Source organism: Athene noctua, chromosome 10, assembly GCF_965140245.1.
Source record: "Athene noctua chromosome 10, bAthNoc1.hap1.1, whole genome shotgun sequence".
NCBI classification, from domain to species: Eukaryota; Metazoa; Chordata; class Aves; order Strigiformes; family Strigidae; genus Athene; species Athene noctua.
The window spans coordinates 2,598,348-2,611,506 of record NC_134046.1 but is presented as its reverse complement, the minus strand read 5'-3'; the positions used below and the strand labels follow the sequence as shown (position 1 = coordinate 2,611,506).

The 13,159-nt window shown below is 42.9% G+C and overlaps 1 protein-coding gene across 2 annotated transcripts in view; it reads right to left on the bottom strand.

Moving 5' to 3' along the window:
* TMEM43 (transmembrane protein 43) overlaps positions 1-13,159 on the bottom strand; it is an 18,116-nt gene extending 4,957 nt beyond the window's left edge. The window contains exons 1-12 of one of the 2 annotated variants that reach the window (XM_074914717.1): positions 13,076-13,159; positions 12,186-12,335; positions 11,017-11,151; positions 10,204-10,298; positions 8,454-8,503; positions 6,143-6,212; positions 4,366-4,436; positions 4,079-4,200; positions 3,399-3,473; positions 3,216-3,317; positions 1,644-1,761; positions 453-662 (exon numbers count right to left, since the gene is read on the bottom strand). In XM_074914717.1, the coding sequence (XP_074770818.1) occupies positions 460-662; positions 1,644-1,761; positions 3,216-3,317; positions 3,399-3,473; positions 4,079-4,200; positions 4,366-4,436; positions 6,143-6,212; positions 8,454-8,503; positions 10,204-10,298; positions 11,017-11,151; positions 12,186-12,335; positions 13,076-13,087 (1,203 nt within the window). In that variant the 5' untranslated portion in view covers positions 13,088-13,159 and the 3' untranslated portion in view covers positions 453-459. The remainder of the gene's footprint in view (positions 1-452; positions 663-1,643; positions 1,762-3,215; positions 3,318-3,398; positions 3,474-4,078; positions 4,201-4,365; positions 4,437-6,142; positions 6,213-8,453; positions 8,504-10,203; positions 10,299-11,016; positions 11,152-12,185; positions 12,336-13,075) is intronic. The other variant, XM_074914719.1, reaches the window with a different exon arrangement.

The following is a 13,159-nucleotide window of genomic DNA, read 5'->3' as shown; positions in this document are numbered from 1 at the left end:
GCAGCCGAAGGAGTGTACATGACTGTGCATTTAAGAAAAGGCAGCAGAGGAGGGTTTGTCAGGAGGTGCAACACCTGGTCATGGCCCACGGGACAACGCTGGCACTCTCCCCAACACACCACGTGCCCCACTTGTCAGTGAGGACCTGCCTGTTCTCAAATCAGGGGGAATTAGGAAATGGCAAGAGGTACAAATCTGCTTGTTCACTCACTTAGAATCAATAGACACTCCAAAATGCTTTCTTCCCCAGAGTCAACGTCACTGACTTCTTACAAACAGCATCCTATAGTCATATTTTTCATAGATAACGTGTATCAACAAGGACATTCCAGCCCCTCCCCAGCCCCGGCGCACACCGCTGTGACAGGCTGCAAGCACGCTGCAGTAACCGGGACAGAAACACACTTGAGAAGTTTCTAACCAGGATTCAGCACAAAACCCGACCAACCCACCTCCTTCTCACTGCTGCTTCTTTGGCGGAACACGAGATTTCGCAACCACGATGGGAACTACAGAGAGCAAGGCGACCAGCAGAGCCCAGAGCGGGCGGTAGAAGAGCCAGGCAATGGAGATGGTCAGCAGCGACAGCGAGCTGGCTACGCAGAAGGCAAATGCTTTTAGTCCAACGTTAACCAGATCTCTCACAACGGGAAACCAGTCCACTGCAGGAAGAATTAAACAAGGGATAACAGTTGACAAGATGATAGTTTAGAAGGAAGAATTTAGAATTCACGCCTAGGATTTACACTCTAACTGCTGCAATCAAAAGGCAGACTCAAATTATTTATCCACAACATTGGATAAGGCATTTCAGCAGAGTATCCTCAAGGCATGTGATAATTAAGCAACAGCTAAATATATAAGGCAACAGTATCCTCAGCTCTTTAAAAGACAGAAAGTAATCCAAAATCAAGTGTGAAGACTTGTCCAAGGCTTGCAGGGCAGAGTCAACTGACAGCCTTGCAGCTAAGGAGCAAGCCTCGGGCAACTGATACAATATGCTAGCACAAAAATTTATTTCTGGCAACAATAAATCTTGCAGTAGCACGTATATAGATAAATTTAAAAAAAAATTCTCAGCTGCAAAGCAGATGATAGCTTTGATGTCTGAAGTTTATACAAGTTTGAGGCACTATTCTACTATTCTGCAAGTTGTTATTCCAACATTTTTCTGTGTTAAAAGGATAAAAACTTTCTTTGCTGTTTGTTCACAGTAGTGTAGAGTAACCAGACACAGAGACATGTTACTATACAACTACTAATTAAGACCTGTTGCGGGGGACAACTTGTGTATGGGTGTAGAAAGTAACTGCATCGTAGCACCTTGAGTTAGACTTGAAAGAACCAGCCCAACACGTGCTTTGGCTTTTGATTTGGGTAAGTGCTGGGCTGGGATCTTCTGAGACTGGCAACAGATACTTGCATTTACTTTTTTTTTTAAATGTTCACAAAGCAACCATCTGTTTCTGGGATCCTGTTTACCTGCAGCTGCCTGCAGTGATTTTCAGATCAAATCCAATCTGAGTTCAAACAGGATTCTTTCTGACCTCCAAATTAATTAATTGTGTATGTGAGCAAGAGAAGACTCTCTAGGGATCAGGATCCTATTTCTAAATCATTTTACCCTTCTGTAAAAAACTTACCTAAAGTGTAAAAGATTCGGGTCATTAGGCTGATGCCTACAAACATTGCCAGCCAGCCTGCTGCACGGAGGGCCCAGGTCTTCATGCTGTTACTCTCGTGCTCCTTCTGAAACACCTCCTGAAAGCAAACACCAATACATGCAGCCTGTTCCTCAATTTCTTTCGAGAGCCCCTTGATTCCAGCGCCTTACGAGCAAATCCGAGCCAGCAGTATTTTAGGAGTACAAATTCTCTCACGGAAGATGTATCACGGTTCATTCTGCAGGGTCTTTTTGTGCAGTATCACAGCACACTACAATAGATTTCAAAGCACAGCACAAGGGAAACCAGCGTTTTTTCTAAATTAAGACAGCTAAACGAGCACCATTCAACACTCTGTAGCCACAGGCAGAAAGCACAGGTTTTGCTGCAGATGGATACATTAAACATTACTCCAGAACGTAAGACACTAATAAGTAAATGTAATAAAGGAGGAATGATCTGACTTCACGATGCTGCCTTTTCTCTCTTCCTCCAGACACTATCCACTGATGGCTGAAGGGTGTACGGAAGAAAGCAAGCAGAGTGCTGGGAAGGTAAAAGGTATGTGTATATTGGATCGGGCAAAACAAAGGATCTGTTTGCAAGAATTCTGTGAGATTTTTTCAAAATGGACTGTGTGCCCCTCTCGCTCTATAAAACATAGACACAAAGATGGCAGAAGACTAGTGTACGACTGCTCGATTACTTGTACGTACAAGCACTCTATGAATGATTAATTTGTAGGGAGTTAATTTCCAATGAACTAAAATTCTATCTAAGGAAGATTCCGAGCTCACAGCAGAGAGCTGATTCTACTGTTACTCTCAAAACAAAAGCCTTTTCAACTGCTTTGGGGAGCTCCTGTAAATTCTTGACATCTGAGACTTTTGCAGCAGGGCATGAAACAATCATTAATGGAAACAAACCTACTAAAACAAGTAAATGAATCACCAAATTGCTGGAGCATGCAGGATTTATTGGAGCATAATGCTCTGCCTGGAGGTTCTTTCTCAGCTAGAATAGCAATAAACATTTCAAACAAGCCTAAACTCCTGTTATTAGAAGCTGAAGAGAGGATGGTTTGTTTAATTAAAGCCTGATTTTTACTACTTTTACATACGACCTTTCCAAAAGCATGTGCTTGCATGTATAAGTGGGAAACTACAATAGCGCAAATAAAAGCGGAATGAGAAGGCACAGAAACAGCCCGTGAAGCAAAGGATGTTCCGCATCAACCCAAAAAATAAATATATAGCTACTTTAGCCACGGTTTCTTTTTAAAATTAAAAATACCCATCAGGAATAACTAGAGCCAAATTATGTACTGCCAGTGGGCAAAGCACAGCATTTTGCTGCAATACAAAGAACATGCAGAAACCTGGAAGACAAACAGGCTATGACGTGTTGGCCTAGAAAAATGAGAGAAAAGCCCATGTTTGTATCGGGTATCTCCTCCCCTAGAGCCGGTCTGAAGAATGAGCTTATTCCCCTCCTACTTCTGCACTACCACCTCCAGTTTTAACCCTTCAGTAGTACAGCGCAGCCTCTCACCTCCACAGAGAGGTCCCCAGGGTACAGAATTTGCAGGATATCTCCAGACTTGGTATGATACGGAACCAGCTGATCGCCGCGCTGGCGAGCAATCACAGTCACCTTGGAAGGAAGGGAGAAATATCTGCTGCTTACGGAGTTGGGAATCGAGTTTGCAAAATACAGAAAGAGGTGAAGACTCACCTTATCAGCAGAGCCGAAATGGGAGTCATCTCCACTCAGACCTGCGTAGAAGAACGAGACACGAAGGTCTCCTACCTACAAACGAGAATATTGGAAGTCAAGAAAGATTTCTTTGCAGAGAACCACAGGAAAGAGAACTCTGCATGGGAACACCCTTTATGTATCAACACTTTTTCTGAACATTTATGTCAAGCCAGAGGATATCCAGAATGATTTCCAAGCTGCACTTTCTTCAGGCCTAGCTGCTGGCTGAAAGAGGGTAGTTCAAAAGCTGTTTTGCAATACCCCCTCTGATTTAGCTGCAGGAACACACTGACACCAGAGAGATCCTACGTTCATCCCTTGTCGTTTCATCTCGTGGTAGAGAAGGGCAGCAGCACAAGCTGACAAGAAGCTATTTCACTGTACTCAGTTCAGTACAGCAGGGCAGAGGCAGAACCCACCTCCCAGCACCATTCTGTGTATTTCCATTTAAAAGCATGGCAGACTCGACAAAACAGCAGAAAAAGAAGCAGGATCAGAAGCTTCCTACAAGAGAAGCACTCATGCTGAACGACTGTACTAAAGGTATCATCCTATGTGATGGTTTGCACTCCGATTTCTACATATTTAAATAAAAATGGGACATTTATTTTCCACATAACAGTAATCACTGGTTTGGTTTATCTTTCTCATCTTACTTCTGGACGCCTGGGGTTGTCACTGTGGTAAAAATAATCTCCTCCTCGGGTAACATCAGCATGTGGATCCTCAAGGTTTGACAAACTCAACTGCTTGAAGTCATCAATTTTCTCCACGAGACCTAAACAGAACAAAGAATCAGGCTCAGGTCTGGTGTCATAACTTGGAACAGCCAATTTGTTGGCTGGCTTCCTGATTATCACTTGAACTGACCACACCGTGGAAAGAACCAAAGTCCACTGCTGATGCAGCAGCAGACACAAAGTGAGCACAGAGCAATCCTTACCCTTGGAAAGAACAAAGCTGCCAACCTGGACATTAGGAGAAACAGCAGTGAAAGACTCCACGGCCATGGCACTGAGGAACAGAGAGAGTCCCTGATTAGTCCCAGAATTATGATCAAACTCTTGATTTGCAGCATGTAACAGACAGCACATAAAAGGTACTACGTCAAACATGAGGAGAGACTCGAAGAGCTAAATGGCTGTCATGATGTGAAAAATCCAGCAAGAAACTGTGTCCAGCCTTCACAGTGTTGGAGCCATTAAAATGAGTTAAGATATGACTGTCTCATCCCTTGGCCTGACCTTCCTTTCACACTGCAGGATTTCACCATTTTTTTCTGTACTGAACCTATAATGGGCTGAAATGGAGTTTCTACTACACTCATAAGCACACTTTATTTCTAGCTTGAATTTATTTAGCTTCTGCTGTCAACAGCTGGATCTTACTTGCTAAATTAAGAAACCTTGATCATAAGCCTTCTCCATATAAAGGTACTTCTACATTGTGGCCAAGTTAATTAAATTCCAAACTCAGGAATCCTTTACTTACAGACTTGTCTTCATTCTCATAAATAGTACTACTAGAATCTCCTTGGCAGTAAACAACAGATTTTCTTTTCACAAATGTCTAAGTTGCATAAAAAGATATGATGGCTGGACAGAAGGAAGAAGATGTGTAGTGCACACTTAAAACAGTCTCATCAACACGAGGTTATGAACATGCAGTTCTGAGTTATGAACATTCAGACTGAGATGTGCTCAGTCTCCTTGGTTTGTACCAATACACTCAGATGAAATGTTCTTAGCTGCAGCACTTTTTAAATTAGGTAGTGCAATAGCACTAAATAAAATATATTTCTTACTCTCAGTTGGAGATTTGCATTTACTGGAGAAGGCTTAGAGAATTTTCATTAACAAAAAGGGGGGCATGGGGAGGAGAGACAAAGCAGATATGTCATCTGTGCGTCTTTTTTTCCACTGTCTCTCGTCTAAACAAGTCTGCTCGCTGGAACTTACAATCAAAAACACATAGATCTTTGCTTTCCTTCCTTAAGTAGCATTTCTAAATAAAGGGCAGTGTATCTGGATGAGCCCACAGAACCAAAACTAAGTCTGGAGATTTTGAAGAGTTCGAACTTTTATTGAAATCCTGGTCCTATTATCTCTCCAGCTGTATTTTTCACTCATACGTGATGGTTTTTTTGCCAGATGGCATCCTGCAACCTAAGGAACCAAGCAGGTGCTGTGAGAATGACAAGCAAGCTAAAACGTAGCATTACACGTGGCATATTGTAGCGTAACTACAATGCTGAGATGAGAGGTAGATGAAACAAATTATATACAGGCAATTGCCACAAATAGCCCTGCGAGCTCAGGCATGCTAGCTTAGAAAAAGCAGCATACGAGTGGTGTGACAAGCTCATGGGATGCCTGCTATTCTAACCCTGTAGTTGTAATAGAAGAAAGAATTAGTAATAGACTGCACTAGCAGACCATAAAAGTCAGCAAGGAACCCATTCAAGGTGTCCTACATGGAGACCACATGGTCCAGAGGTTACACAATCACAGCCTGACGTCCAAAAAAAGAATGGATGGCTTAATTCTGGTTCCACCAGGCACCTCTGAACTCTAACTTCCCTATGCCTTACTTCTCCCAGCTACCAAAACACAAACAGTTTCCACCTACTTCACTGTGTCATGAGGATTAGTCATTTAGCTCTCATCTTGGATCAGATACAGTGACAGAATCCAGAGGCACTGCACCAGGTGGTAAATTACCTCGGGTTTTTGTGTCCAATTTCTCGATCAAAGTTTCTGCTGTTCACAACTTCTGATTTCCACTCAGTATCTAAAGAAAATTATATAAAGGTTGAGGAAAAGACAGGAAGAAATGCCACTCAGATCTTAGTTACTGAAGACACCTCTCAAACAATCAGTTCTAAGTAACACTTCTAGTAATACTGTTTACACCAAGCTATGTATGTGATAGTCTGTACTGACACTTTAATCCAACCTCCTAGCATCTTAACAAGGAATGGCAGGATTTAGGGAAAAAAAAAGAATTTCAGGGATAAAATTGTAACTAAGCTTTGCACAGTGGGAGCTTTGCTGTTGGCATCTTCCATGACTGGGCTTTGATTCCTGGCTCCACTCTTTGGGAATAATCTGGTTTTGTGAGGAAAATTTGCTGGAACTGGCAGCTTTCAGTTCAGTCAGGCAACAGATAAAGATGGTACCTGTACGTGCCACTGTCAAAAATGCATAATGCTGCCTTTGTTTGGGCCACAGCAGCTTTCCCATATCCCCAGAACAGAGTCCAGTAGGTTCCTTATAACTCCTACAAAACTAGAGTCTTTTTTTGAGCAGCTTCCACATTAAATATAGCTTGCTCTGCTTCCATGGAGGAGTAGAGAGAAAGGAAAGGGAGTCTGGTTAAACAGTGGAGTAGGTATATTGTAAAGGATATTCTGGTGTATTGGGTACATGGCAAGATTCTGGTAGCGGGGGGTGCTGCAGGGTGGTCTCTGTGGGAAGAGGTCGGAGGCTGCCCTGTGTTGGACACAGCTGACTCCACGTCCAACCACTGCAGGCCACAGCTGAGCCCATCAGTGAAGTCTGGGGCACTTCTATGAAACCATTTTTAAGGAAGGGCAGAAAACACCAAGTGGGGAACACTGAAGTCAAGAGGAGGAGGAGGAGGTGCTCCTCAGCAGAGCAGATATTCACTGCAACGTGGGGTGAGTCCATGCTAGAGCAGGGGAAAAGTGTGAGAAGGAAAGAGTGGCAGAGAGAAGCCACGATATACTGACCGTAAACCTACCCCACCCCCTGCACCTCTCACTGCCCCACTGAAGGGAGTGAGCGTAACCTGTGGCAAGAACAAAGGCAGGGGGGCAAGGGGAGAGGAGTCTGGAGCAAAGCTGTTAAGCTTGGGAAAGAGTGAGAGCAAACGTGTTTTGCCAACAGCCTAATCAGTAACTAAATATTTTTTTTAATTGACAATTAAGTTATTTTTCCCCAAGCTGAGTCTGTTTTGCCCGTGATGGTAACTGGTAAGCAATCTCCCTATCTTTATTTCAGCTCACAAGCTCTCTCATTCCTGTTCTTCCCAGTCTCCTTCCCAGTCCTGCAGAGAGGCAGAGGAAGCAAGCAGCAGTGTGGGCCCTCAGCTGCCAGCCAAGGCTAACCCACCACGTCTAATAATACACAGACTTTTACTGGACACAATCCATCAATCTTGAGAGGGCAGCTGTTGTTTTAAATGGCAGTTCTTTTTTGTTCCCTGCCACTGTAAGGCTGTTTTTCACAGCTCTCAACCGCTAGCTTTGCTCCTTACGTATCTCCATGCTGCAGGGTCTCATGCTTCACTGACCCGGGCTATTTTTATGATCACACCCAGAAACTGCTGCATGCTCACGTCGCACATCCACGTGCCTTAATCAGAGATAAATGAGGCACAGAGACCAATCTTCAGATACATGATGACTCAAGAGTATTTTTCTGCCACTGGGTAGAGCAGAATAATGCTCTCAGTTCTGCTCCTGCCAAAAAAGCATTTGGCAAAAGCCACAGCGCACATCAGAAGGTGTTGGTGGTTTTCATTAGATGGTATCAACACCTAAACAGATTCTCAACAGGCTGTCTTACAGGCTGGAGCTGCACTGTTCTTCCCTCTCTACTCTCTTCTGCTCATGCCTGACACACGCCCAATTACTCTGCTTCTGAAGAGCAATCCCAGGCGTAGCTTTGAACACACTCCCATCTCTGCCCATCTCCTGTCGCTGAGGACCTTAGGGGTCCTATTCCCGGAGCACCTTATCCCTGAAAGCTGCTCTGAACCCCCAGGAGTTCCAAGACAAGACTTTCTGTAGTAGTTGCTTGCTAACGGCACACCTCCTTTCACCTCAGTTACCTCAAGAAAGGCAGATCCTGCCATCTGTTTAGGAAACAGAATTTTTGCTTATTTCTTCACATTCCTTTCTTTCCCAACAGGAAAATACAGGGTTTACAACAAAAATGAAAATACACACACATAAAAGTCCAAAGTTACGTGCATAAACAAAAAGGGACTTTCTGTTGATCAACTTACTGTATGAATACTTTGTCTCTTTCTTAATCTCACCATTCTCTTCATATTCCCTGCAGAGAAAAGGAGTGGGATGAGAACCAAAACAGTGCACACACACCCCTGCTCAGGGCAGAATACACTTTACAAATAGAATGCACAGACAGCTCACTGCCAACACCAACTTATCTTTACAAGTAAAGTAACTCTTCTCTGAACTACCTATTCTGAAGACACAGATTCTCTGTATAAGGAGAAAACTGCAGAAAACTGGAGAAAACATACTTTTGTATGACACAAAAGACAATTGGAACATGAGTTCTGTAGAGTCAGACGTACATAATAGCTAACAACTTTTATACCACTGTCAGCTGAATTATTATTAATAGAAATGTTTTTCCCCTTCTGCTTGCAACTATTAGCAGAGTAATTAACACCTCATTACCATTTTATAAATCCCCTTAAAAAGGTACCTAGGCTCCAATATTGCCTATTATAAACTAATCTGAGTGTCTCTCAAGCAACTAAATTTTGCAGGTTACTTTCACAGCTAGAAATTAATGTTGGCTTTTGATTACTGAGGATAGCAATCTTCTAAAAATCAAGAAATTATGTCTTGGTTTCAGTTTGCACACGTATGAAATACCGAAGAAATTAAGAGATTTCCCTCACAGTCACATGCCAAAAAGTCTCAAGTGTCCACAAGTCTGAGAAAAGAATCTGACTTCTAGATTTAATGGGATCCAATAGGATTTTTTAATTGCTTTAAAATATTCTAGTGTATGTTAGGCTGTAGGCATCAGCCAGGCAGTTTTTGGGTCAATGGGTTTATCAGAGCTTATTCTGAAATTCATAACTGAAATTGTTGAGTTCACTTTTCTAACAAAGGCTAAGAGCCCTTTGGGAGATTAAAAAAACTACCAAAACCAACTGACCAACCAAAAAACCCCAACAAGTAAACTGTTGTTGTTGTGAAAGAAAGGAAGATAGCCAAGGGAAAACATGCTGAAGTTTCTGGATTCAGCAAAAATCTTCTTGTATTTCCTTTTTGAGGACAGGGAAAAAAATTGGCTTGAGAGTCCATGAACAGATTTTAGAGAATGGCAGCAGGACAGGCTTAGCAGATGCAGGGAAAAAAAATGAATTATAAAGTTCTATTTGAAAAGATTCAGGACCAAGTATTTTGAGACAATGGTTTTGCTTCTGCTAGTCAACTAGCAGGGAGGGAGTATTATGAGGGTGGAGTTACAAAACTTGTGATGGGCAGAAAGTACGTCAATAAATAAATAAAAGAAGCTTTAGGAACATTAGAAAGGATAGAAATCAACTGAGTCTATGGGAAAAACGTGAGGTTTGGTTGGTGTTTTTTTCCCATACACTGTTAAAGATCTTTGAATTCCACTGACAACACATCTGACAGAAAATAGATCAGTGAGCTCTGAGGTGGCCCAGCATCAGACAAAAATAATGAAAACAGAAAACCACAGCTGCAGCACGGAGGCCAAGAAACCCCATACAAAATCAGAAAGTGGAAACATTTGATAAAAGGCCTTGGATGTTACCCAAACTTTAACAGATGCAAATTCTGCAGCACTGACCATCTCAGACCTGACATCTCCAATGAAATTAGAGTGACTCTAAAAAAAGCCAAGAGCTCTAGAACTCTCCTGCCATAAAGACTTACTTTTTTTTTTTTTCTTTGGGGAGAGAAAAGCGATGGGATCCTGTTAATACAACAGCTTTATAAGTAACTTAAAAGATTACTTTCACTTACGTGGAATCTTCATATTCTACCCATTGGTACATTTCAACATTACGCTTAAGTTTGACAGCCTGGATGGAGAGCCCATAGCTGGGATCAAACAAAGGCTATTTGAAAATTCAAAAAAATACAAGTCAGTATAAATGCTGTACCTTACAAACTCAAAGACTGTCATTATCAAACCCATTTACATACCTTACTGTACATAGTTAGTATTATGTTACACACAGTTGAATATAGAATAAATGTTACGAAAGACAAATAGGAGCATCTCTTCCTTTCACTGATAAATCTGACCTAAAGAATCATCATCCAAAATTATTGCCGTAGTGAAGAACGAAACCAGAAATGCTGGCTACTGGTATGCAGGCTTAACTGTTCAAACCAGGGGGAAATTTTATTTCAGGGGAAGATACCGTGCTGTGTTACCTTCTACCATGCAGACTGACCACAAAAAAGGACATCGCTATCGCAAACTCCGAACTTGCAGAGCCTCTGTGCTGCGAGAGCCCGAAGACTTTACAATATCATGAATACACAACGGGTTCCCCATACAAAGGGGGATTGAAATTACCCACCAAAGGCAGTGGGAGGGTAAACACAGCTAGAGGTAGCATCTTGCTTGGGAGTAGGGAGACCAAGGCTGTAGAGCATCTCCCTGATTTGGGCCCAAGAAAAGTTTGGGTGGTAGCCAGCAGTGCTTACAGAGGAGGAGAGAAGCTACTTGTCTTCCTCCTGGACATCAAACATCATTTTAATTGGCAAAGACCTTTCCTTCTCTCCAAGCCTGAAATACTCCTATCCTTGAGATGCTACTTTACTTACCTTAGATGTACTCAGAGCACCAGCTAAGTGCACCAATCTCCCTTCATTCTCCTGAGACACACTGTGGATGCTATCAAGAGGGATCACAAGAGAAAGTCCCTCATCAAGAGATTTGGCTGTCCTTAAAGCTCGTCCCTGCCATCAAGAAAAGCAAAATCAAGTTGTGGAGATTCAATGGTACAGCAGTATTTTGTGAAAAAGGTTAGCAGACAGGTGATCTGAAGACCACAAAGCAGCCTCAAGACATATTCCTGAAACATGCTTTTACTTCTACCTCTCTTTCTCTGTCTGACCGAGTTTGGGGCAGTACTTCTAACCCATGCAGTGTGACCATTAACACTAAGCTCCTCAAACACACAGAGGTTATTCCTACAGGGGTCTAAAATTATTGCTCTTCACCTTTACGTTGTTCGTTGGTCATGAGTAACTGCAAAAATTATGTCAATTATGGTCCTTTTTCCATAGACACATACTTGGCAGAAGTTTTCCTTACCTTACCATCATGTTATGGTGTCGCGTTTCCTGCAAAGTCACCAAAACAGGGAGCAGTTCTCTTTCCTCTTGTAGAGGTATAAGAGGAAGTCTTAGGTAAAAATTCACAGGATTCTGCTCCCCCACTCCAAAATTGCCAAAAGCATGTATCTTTGCAATGGTAGGGTGTTAGGATTCCCTGCTTACTTTCATTATTTTTTCAATCTAAAGCCAAGACATAAAGTAACACTGAGAATAATGAACACCCTCAATTTCACAACATAGAGCATGAATTCCTTTAACACAATTATAACAACATTAGCAATGAGGACCCTGTGTTATCGCAAGAAAATAAGACGACGGGAACATGGCTGGCTCATACAAACCTCCTTCAATAATACTACAGCTTGTTTCTGCATCAGCTCACAAGTTGTGGATCTTATCTCTCATCATACACTGCCACTGCCTCTACCATGCTCAGTTCTATAGAAACACTATCGATCAACCTGTGATTTCATTCTTCTGTTACATCCCAAGCACAAGCACCAGGTTCTCCAGACAGTCCTCTTCTCACAAATTAATTAATAAGAGCTTTGACATGACCATTTTATTAAGCCTATAAATGCAAAACTAGTTGAATCTCACCTCAGGTGTGACATCTTAAAACTGTGCATAAACACTGACAGTATTTTACTTACTTCATTAGTAAAAAGAAGGTAGAAAGACAGAAGAAATGTCACAAGTCCCATCAACATGCCTCCAGAAGTCTCGCTGAGCCTCTCCAGGAACCCTGGTTTGGACTCACTTGTGATTTTAACATGTTCTTTTCTGCTGCCTGTGTCAGAGAACTGTTGGAGAGAAACCAAAAAAAGCAATATAGGCGTAAAAGGGGAAGGCATTCTCTTTCCAAATAAGTGTTTTAGCTTTGTTAATACTGCTGCTCTACAGAGTAGCACCTCCTGCCTTGGACCAAAACCTTCCCACACTTATTAAATGCCTCACTATGCTTTTGATACCAGAAATACCGAAAATAAGCCTAATGGAAAAAACAGTTACTATTATAGGGGTTCTACACATTCCTTCAAGCTTTCTTCAGTCTGTTTCTAGGTTCCTTGTTTGGTGTCCACACCCTGCATCCAGGCCATGACAAATTGAGTAATACTCCTGAATTCCAGACCAGCTAAAACATAGCTATAAATAACAAGTTACAATTTAGCTCCCCAGTGGTGAGTGCCTGCGTACTTTAAAAGAACTGCATCTAGAGCAAGGAGAAGAGATAGATTAAAACAAAACGGCTGCTTCTGTCCTAGCCAGTGCCACATTAAAGCAGGGCCGCCTCGGGGTTTGTCCGTACGCTGGCTGTGGGGAATAACCCCCAGGAGTAATTGTAGATTAGCACACGCGGCCAAGCGAGGAGGTGAGACTTCCCTCCCCTTTTGCTCATCTCGAGATCCCGGGCGGGATGTGACAGAGGGGCCCCTCGCCTCAGGCCGCCCCAGGGGGAGCGGCCGGAGCGAGAACGGGCCGACCCGGGGCAACGCCACACGCAGCGCGGGGCAACGGCAGGACCAGCGCGAGCAGAACTTACATTCCTCGACATCTTGAGCCGCTTGCTCTCGCCGGGTGCCGCCGCAGGAGCCGCACACCCTCACCCGCCGCCGCCGCGCCCGCC